Here is a 9477-nt window from a genome sequence, read left to right as displayed (position 1 = left end):
TTCAAAACTTTTTCTTTTCTTTATTAATCTTTATCTTTTGTTTGAATCCTTTGTTCTTGTTGTTGTTAAGGGTTCGAATTTTTTGTTTCTTTTTACAAAAAAAATTTCAAAAATAGTATCTTTTGTTTGAGTCTTGTGTCAATTTTTAAGTTTGTTGTCTTCTTGAATCTTTTCTTTAAAATCTTCGAAAATTGTGTCTTTGGTTTTCAAAATTTTTAAGTTTGGTTTCCTTTGCATGTTCTTGTTTTCTTTGAATCCTTTGAGTTTTGTTCTTGATGTTCTTCTTGATCTTCAAAGTGTTCTTATTTTTCTTCTTGTTTTGATCTTAAAAGTTTTAAGTTTGGTGTCTTTTGGTGTTTGTTCTCTTGATTTTCGAAAATTTATTGTCTTAGATCTAAAAAATTTTAAGTTTGGTGTCTTTTTCTTGTTTTTCTCTTTCTTCATTAAATTCAAAAAAAAATATCTTTTCTATCTTTATTTTAAATTATTTTCGAAAATTTCAAATTAAATTTCAAATTTTAATTTCAAAATCATTATCTTATCTTATCTTAGTTTCAAATTTCAAAATCAAATCTTTTTCAAAAAACAAATTTCAAATCTTATCTTCGATCTTCAACTTCTTTTCAAATCTTTTCTAGTTTCTAATTTTGCTTCTAATTTTTGAATTCTTCCTCTCTTCTAGCCGAATTCTTCTTCTCCTTCCTCTATCTTCATTTTCTTTCTTCTTTTGGATATCTCACTGAGAGCCCTCTATACTGTGACAGAGACTCCCTTTTTTCTTTGTCTCTTATTTATGTATGCAAACACACCGGAGTCACTATGGATCCAAAGAGGAGTGCACGAATTGGAAGACTGATGAATCCATATTTGATGATATATCTTGGCTTTAATTGGATGAATTTCATCATATAAACTCACACTTATTCACCAAAATAGCATACTTTTGTGTTTGATGCCTAAATTGAACCTAAATGTGAAAATATGCGTTTTTGTGCTTAAATTGAGTAATTTAATCCCACTTTTATTCCATTCAATGCCGTGATATATTTGTTGAGTGATTTTAGGTCCTAGAGGCAAGAATGGTTTGGTGGAAGTGGAAGAAAGCATGAAAAAAGGGAGAAAATATGAAGAAAACAAAGGAGAAAAGCATTTCAGCCTGTGCCCACGCACACCTTCTGTGCCCACGCACAAGGCAGGGTAAAAATCAGGACCTGTGCCCACGCACAGGTTGTGCCTATGCTCAGGGCAGAATTCAAATCAGGACCTGTGCGTCCGCCCAGGTCTGTGCCCACGCACAGGAGGAAAATTAGCAAGTGTGCCCATGCACAGACCTGTGCGTCCGCACAGGTACCAGTGCATGCATCCATTAAAAAGTCACGTGAACTCGCATTTTGGGGGCTTTTTGGCCCATTTTTGAAGGCTTTGGAGCATATTTGAAGGGGGAAGCAACTATATATCATACCATACACTACCATACTTGATACAACACATTTTAGGAGTAGTTTTAGGGTAGTTTAGGTTAGGTTTTCTCTCAACTCTCTCTTAGGGTTTTCATTAGGGTTTTGAAGAATTTTATACCTCAAGTCTTGCTTTTGGATTTTGCAATTTACATTGTAAGTATTTCTTTAATTGTCTCTTTTTATTACATTGCTTTGTCTACACTTTCTTATATTTTAGCTTCCTTTGTTAATATACATAGTGTTGCAATTTAGATTTCTAGTTGGTTAATTTGATGTTTGATGCTTACTTTATGTTTGTTTGAGTTGTCTTTATTGATTTTGATCATTTATGGTTCATAGTTTTTATCATTTTCCCAATCTTGCCATGTTTTATGTTTATGCCCTCTATGTGTTTGATAAAATGCCAATCTTAGTTATAGGGTAAATTTCCACCCCTTGACTTGGGAAAAATGAGTTTGTGGATTACTAGAGCCATAATGTACAATATTTAGTGATAATTCTTGGGTTGTTAGTTGTTATTGTTTCCACTAACGCTATCTTTTTCCCAACTAGTTTGGTAAGTTAGTTAGGATTTGTGGATTAATGACAATTATGCTCACTTGACTTACTCTTCGATGTAAGGGTTGACTTAGTGAGATTAATTCATCATAATTATCATAGTTGTGGTTATGGCAAGGAAGGGATTCCATAACTCATCCCAAGTCAAGGTTTCTTTTATGTTTTAAATCACATTTTCATCACTTTATAGTCTTACTTGATTATATCGCATACATAGTTCTTTTATTCCTTTATTAGTTTATTAATTGCAATTTTGTCTTGTTCTTTTATTTCTTTATTGCTTGGTTCTTTATTATTGGAAACCCCTTTGGCTCTTCACAACCAAAATTGTGCACTTGTTGGCATTAGTTCCTAGGGAGAACGACCCGGGAGTCGAAATACTTCCAGTTATAAATTGGTTTGAATTGTGACATTATCTTGAATTGAATTTTGATTGAGAGGATCCATTTCCGGTTTGGACTATACTTACAACGGAATTACTTTATCTAGTTTTTCGAATTGGCATAAATTCCTCTATCAGAGACCTCTGGGTTCCTATATATTTGACACCCCTATTGACTCAGACAACTTTAAGGTCAACCTAGACCAGGTCATGCTATTACGGCAAAAATGTCAGTTTCATGAACACCCACAGGAAGACACCAGTAACTTTATCTCTAACTTCCTACAGTTTTAGGACACTATAGAGGCCAATGGGGTGAACCCTGAAGTCCCCAGGCTAAAACTCTTCCCATTCTCTTTGAGTGATCAAGCAAATGAATGGTGGCATATGGAACATAGAGGAATTGTGAACATCTGGGATAAGGTTGTTGATGACTTGCATCATCTACCTCTTTCTCTTATCTAAAAGGACCATAAAAAGAGCATAATCTCATTGAATCAATGCAATTTCATGAAGTAAATGATAAGTATTATGGTACATTGCTTTGAAATGAGTTTGTGTTAAATTTCAGGTGAAAAGAGCAACAAAAAGGGGAAGGAAACAATAAAAAGAGCTGGGCGTGTAAAGCTGGGCGTGCCACTTGGAACAAATGCCATCAAACAGTATAGGCGTGGCATGCCAGCACCAGGGCATGGCACGCCAGTTGATAACTCCAGAGAAGGATTCTTGAAGCTTTAACAAGGGCGTGGCACGCCAGGGGCCAGGTGTGGCAACATCTCCTAATCCCAATGATTCCCCTAATTCTTTATCTTCCCCATTCTTTATAACTTTCGCTAAATTATATTATTCCCTATTCCCATTTACAATTCAGTCATTTATGTTTCAGTTCTTTACATTCTAGCTATTTACTTTTCTGCACGTTACTGCTTTCTTTTACTTTTGAGTCATTTAAATTTCTGCTATTTAAATTTCTGCACCCAACTTTATCTACATTGATTAGCCTAACTAATTCACTTATTAACTGAAATTTCTCAATCAATCAATCTCTGTGGATTCGACCCCACTCCACTGTGGGTTATTACTTGACGATAATTTGGTGCGCTTGCCAAAGAACGGATTCATTTTTTTTGGGGAGTGAATTTCGGTCATTAAATTTTATGGCGCCGTTGCCGAGGATTGATTTTAATTTGACAATGATTAAGTTGATGAGTATTTAGATTGAGCATTATTCTCTATTTTGTTAGTTTCTTTAATTTTAGTCTTTACCTTATACATTCCTTTCAGTATTTTAATTTTTCATTGTTTATATATTAACACTAACAAGAAGAACACTAACTGTTTGATACTTTGCATCAATTAAATTGGACTCACCCACCCTTCTTCCAAAGGGTGATAACCTTTTTCTTTTGTGCATTTTGTTTTGTGTATGACAGGTAGAAGAAGAGTTGAAATCTCCTATGATTTTGAACCAGAGAGAATATTCCTAAGATTGAAAAGAGAAGTAGTGGCAAGAGGCAACAGAGTGGTTGGTGAGGAAGAAGAAGAAGAGGATTCAACTCAAACCATGGAAGGAGAAGCACACAACCACCATGAAGAGGCAGTTGGCAACCATGCTCCACAAGAAAGGAGAGTGCTAGGCTCCTACATAAATCCCGATCCTGGGAATTGTGGGAGTAGCATCTTGAGACCCAACATACATGCCAACAATTTTGAGCTCAAACCACAGTTCATCACTCTTGTTCAGAATAATTGTTCCTTTGGAGGAAATGCTCAAGAAGATCCCAATCAACATCTAACCACATTTTTGAGGATTTGTGACACTGTGAAATCAAATGGAGTTCATCTGGACACTTACAAACTGCTCTTGTTTCCCTTCTCTCTTAGGAACAAGGCATCAAAGTGGCTGGAATCATTCCCTAAAGAAGACCTTACCACTTAGGAGGATGTTGTAAACAAGTTCTTAGCAAGGTTCTACCTCCAACAAAGAATCAATAGGCTGAGAGATGAGGTCCAAACCTTTAGACAACAAGATGGAGAGACTCTCTATGAAGCATGGGAGAGATACAAGGACTTAATAAGGAAGTGCCCTCCGGATATATTCAATGAATGGGTACAGCTGCATATCTTCTATGAAGGGCTGTCATATGAATTAAAGAAGGCTCTAGACCACTCTTCAGGAGGCTCTCTCAACAAGAAGAAGACCATTGAAGAGGCCATAGACATCATTGAAACTGTTGCCAACAATGAGTATTTCTATGCCTCTGTCAGGACCCAAAAGAGAGGAGTAATGGAGCTCAATTCCATGGATGCTCTATTAGCTCAAAACAAGGTAATCACAGCTCAACTAGCAACTCTAACCAAGAAAATGGAAAAGAACCAAGTCTCAGCTATCCATGTTTAAACACCTACACAAGAGGAAGAGAACCCAGCAGTTGAAGGTGAATGGGAGCAAGCCAACTATGTGAATAATTCATCTAGACCCCCATATGACCCCAATGCCAAGACATACAACCCAGGTTGGAAGAACCACCCAAATTTTGGGTGGAAAAACCAAAAAACCACAACCAAGACCACAAACCATACCACTCTAACCAATACAAAAATCACAAATCCAACCATCAATTAAGCAACAATAGACCCTACCAAAACTCATAAAATGCACCCTACCATTCCATCCAACAACCATACAACAACCACCCTCAAGATGCATCATCTCCAGCCATACAACCATGTGATCTCAGTAGCAACTTTGCAAGATTAGAGGCTGCTATAGCATAACTAACAGGGACTGTTGCCACTGTAGTATAGAGACAAGTGCAAGCTGAGAAGAAGATAGATGCAATCCAAGAGGAGACCAGATCCAACATGAGGAACCAAGGGGCAGCAATCTCAAAACTAGAATCACAAGTAGGGTGCTTGTCTAAACAGATACCAATGCCCACACATACTTTTCCTAGTGACACCATGGTCAACCTAAGAGGGAAATGCAAGGCCATCACACTAAAAAGTGGGAAGGTGGTAAATGAGGCATCCTCAAGTCACAACAAGTAAGAAGAAGAAGAAGCTACAAGTGAACCAGAAATCAAGAAGGAAGAAGAGACACTTGAACCACCCCCACCAAAGCAAGTCCTGAAGCGCTATGTACCAAAAGCACCCTATCCACAAAGGCTGAGGAAGGACAAAAAAGACAGCCAGTTTTCTAGGTTCTTAGAGATTTTTAAGAAGCTCCAAATTAACATACCTTTTGCTGAGACATTAGAGCAGATGCCACTCTATGGCAAGTTCTAAAATGAGCTCATGACAAGGAAGAGAAACCGGGGTGAAAAGGAAACTGTGGTGCTCACTGAGGAATGTAGTACTATCATTCAAAAGAAGCTTTCCCAAAAGATAAAAGATCCTGGGTGCTTCCAAATCCCCTGTATCATTGGGGATATAAGCATCGAAAAAGCGTTATGTAATCTAAGAGCCAGCATCAACCTCATGTCCTTGGCCGTGATGAAAAAGATGAGAATTGAAGAAGTCAAACCTACAAGAATGTCACTTCAATTAGCTGATAGAACATTCAAATTCCCCCATGGAGTGGTGGAAGATCTGTTGATCAAGGTGGGAGAGTTCATATTCCCAGTTAATTTTGTTGTGCTTGATATGGAGGAAGGGGCTAACACATCAATCATCCTAGGAAGACCATTCCTAGCTACTGCTGGAGCCATAATTGATGTTCAAAAAGGAGAGCTAGTCTTCAGACTACATGAAGAGAAGATGGTTTTCAATGTCTTTAAAGCAATGAGCTACCCCAAGGAATCCATTGGTGAATGCATGATGGTGGACACAATGGAGAATCTAGTTCAAGGAGTTCTAGAAGAAGAACAATGTGACAAAATTATGGAGCAAGATCAACAAGCATCATGTGGTGAATCACCACAAGAAATTATGGAAGACAAGCAAAATGGACGTGGAGGCACCAAAGTTGGAGTTGAAGACTCTGCCTCCAAGCTTGAAGTATTCTTACTTGGGTGACAATGACATACCCAGTAACCATCAATTCAAGCTTGAATGAAGAACAAGAAAAGGAGCTTATCAATATGCTGAGGCAACACAAGGATGCCATAGGATGCACACTTTCAGATTTAAAAGGGATTAGTCCCTCAATGTGTATGCACAAAATCTTCCTTGAAGAAGGTGCCAAGCCCTCAAGATAGCAACAAAGAAGGCTAAATCCAACAATGAATGAAGTGGTCCAAAAAGAAGTGTTTAAGTTGTGACAAGCAGGGGTGATCTACCCAATCTCAGACAGCCCTTGGGTAAGCCCAGTGCAAGTAGTCCCTAAGATGGGAGGGATCACTGTTGTACCAAATGAAAGAAATGAATTGATACCAACAAGAACAGTGACTGGCTGGCACATGTGCATAGATTATACGAAGCTTAATGAAGCCACCAGGAAGGACCACTTTTCCCTACCTTTCATGGACCAAATGCTAGAAAGACTTGCGGGACATAAATAGTACTGCTTCTTGGACGGATACTCTGGCTACAATCAAAGTGTAGTAGACCTCAAAGACCAAGAGAAGAGTTCCTTTACTTATCCCTATGCTGTCTTTGCTTATAGGAGAATGCCCTTTGGATTGTGCAATGCACCTACAACATTCCAAAGGTGCATGCTATCCATATTTTCAAACATAATTAAAAGGTTTATTGAAGTGTTTATGGATGATTTCTCTGTGTTTGGTGATTCATTTTCTAAGTGCTTGCACCACCTTGCCTTGGTGCTCAAGAGATGGTAAGAGACCAACCTAGTCTTGAACTGGGAAAAATGTCATTTTCATGGTCACTGAACGGGTGGTCTTTGGCCATAAAATCTCCAAAAAAGACATAGAGGTAGACAAGGCTAAGGTAGAAGTGATTGAGAAGTTACCTCCACCTTGCAATGTCAAAGAAATTAGAAGCTTCTTAGGGCATGCTGGATTTTATAGAAGGTTTATTAGAGATTTTTCAAAGATTACCAAACCTTTAAGTAACTTGCTTATCTCTAATGTGCCTTTTATTTTTGATAAATAATGCATGCAAGCCTTTGATGAGCTTAAAAATAGACTTTCCTCTGCACCTATTATAGCACCACCTAGCTGGGATTTGCCTTTTGAACTGATGTATGATGCATCAGATTTTGCTGTTGGTGCTGTATTAGGATAGAGGAGAGATAAGCTAGTACATGTCATCTACTATGCTAGCAAAGTTCTTAATGAAAATCAAAGGAACTACACCACTATAGAGATGGAACTCCTTGCCATAGTGTTTGCTTTTGATAAGTTTAGATCATATCTTATTGGCTCTAAATTCATTATTTTCGCTAACCATGCAGCTCTAAAGCATTTGCTGACCAAACAGGAATCCAAGCCTAGATTGATAAGGTGGATCTTGCTACTCCAAGAGTTCAATATTGAGATTAAAGATAGAAGTGGAGAAGAGAACAAGGTGGCTGACCACTTATCAAGAATCCCACAAGAAGAAGATGAAGCACACAACCTTGCAGTTAATGAGAACTTTCCTGATGAGCAGTTGATGATAATCCAAGAAACCCCTTGGTTTGCAGATATAGCCAACGTCAAGGCTATTGGAGAGCTACGCACCAACATCAACAAGCACATGAGGAGAAAGCTAATTAATGATGCTAAATACTACATCTGGGATGAGCCCTATTTGTTTAAAAGGTGTGCTGATGGGATCATGAGAAGGTGTATTTCTCATGAAGAAGGAAAGGAAGTCCTCTGGCAGTGTCATTGATGACTTGGATCATCTACCCTTCTTTCTTGCATAAAGAAGATCCTAAAAGAGCATAAATCTCATTTGATCAGTACAATTCATGCATTATTTAATGAATATTATGGTACACTACTTTGAGATGAGTTATGCTGAATTTTAGGTGAAAATAGCATCAAAAATGGGTAGAAGACAAACAAGAAGCTGAGCGTGTGAAACTAGCGTGCCACTTGGGAGCAAACGCCACAAAAATGCACTGGCGTTGCACGCCAGAAGCTGGGCGTGGCACGCCAGTACTAAATTCCAGAGGGGAGACCCAAGCATGCACATGGGCGTGGCACGCCAGGGACTGGGCGTGGCACGCTAGTACAAACTTCCAGGAAGCAACAATGGAGGAAATGAAAGGGGTGTGGCACGCTAGCTTGGGCGTGGCACGCCTGACCCATCAACTACTATGGGCGTGCCACTTGAGCAAAGGGGCGTGGCATGCCAACTCACCATTCCAAGAAGAACCTCCACTATGGCATGCCACTTGGTATCGAAGGCGTGGCACGCCAGCTCCAAGAAGACACTTGGGCGTACCACTTGAAAACCCAGGCGTGGCACGCCAAGCTTGAAGAGTTCACAAATCCATGGGCGTGCCACTTGAACAGCATGGCGTGGCACGCTGGTACAATAATCCAGAGAAGGGGCTGAAGACAATTGAAGACTGGGCGTGCCACTTGAAGTCGAAGGCATGGCACACCAACCTCTCAACCTCACTTAGGCGTGCCACTTGAGCAACCAGGCATGGCACGCCAATGCACAAAGATAACAAAAGCAAGGACTGGGCATGCCACTTGGTGTCGAAGGCGTGGCACGCCAACCCAAGCATGTCACTATGGCGTGCCACTTGAAGGCTGAGGCGTGGCACACCAACAACTGGAACCAAGACAAGATCATGGGCGTGGCACGCCAGCCTTTAGGCGTGGCATGATGGTATAAGTTTCCAGAGAGGATGAAGGAGACCAACTACATGGGGCGTGCTACTTGGTATCGAAGGTGTGGCATGCCACTCACCATTCTTCACTTAGGCGTGCCACTTGAGCAAACAGGCGTGGCACACCAGTGTCATTCATAGAGCAAAGAAGCATTGGGGCGTGCCACTTGAGTTCATGGCGTGGCACGCCAAACTGAGGAACCACTCACTCACAAAAGGGGTGTGGCACGCCAGACCCTGGGCGTGCCACGTTAGTACAACTTTCCAGAGAAGCTTAGCCAAGCATAGAGCAAGGGCGTGGCACGCCAGACCCTGGGCGTGGCATGCCAGTTCAAGTTTCCAGA

At 39.9% G+C, this 9477-nt stretch overlaps 1 protein-coding gene and 1 non-coding gene across 2 annotated transcripts; one reads left to right on the top strand and one right to left on the bottom strand.

Moving 5' to 3' along the window:
• Nucleotides 1-4393: 4393 nt before the first annotated feature.
• On the bottom strand, nt 4394-4500 carry LOC148564913 (small nucleolar RNA R71). Its single transcript, XR_015885494.1, has one exon. It is a non-coding gene; the product is annotated as a small nucleolar RNA R71 (small nucleolar RNA).
• A 1197-nt stretch (nt 4501-5697) lies between these two features.
• On the top strand, nt 5698-8178 carry LOC148564912 (uncharacterized). Its single transcript, XM_088487107.1, has 2 exons — nt 5698-6399; nt 7783-8178. The coding sequence occupies exons 1-2, from the start codon at nt 5698-5700 to the stop codon at nt 8176-8178; spliced, it is 1098 nt and encodes a 365-aa protein (XP_088343233.1).
• Nucleotides 8179-9477: the final 1299 nt, after the last annotated feature.

This window comes from Arachis ipaensis, chromosome B5 (assembly GCF_059453495.1).
Source record: "Arachis ipaensis isolate K30076 ecotype BB chromosome B5, ASM5945349v1, whole genome shotgun sequence".
NCBI classification, from domain to species: Eukaryota; Viridiplantae; Streptophyta; class Magnoliopsida; order Fabales; family Fabaceae; genus Arachis; species Arachis ipaensis.
This window is presented reverse-complemented; position numbering and strand designations above follow the sequence as displayed.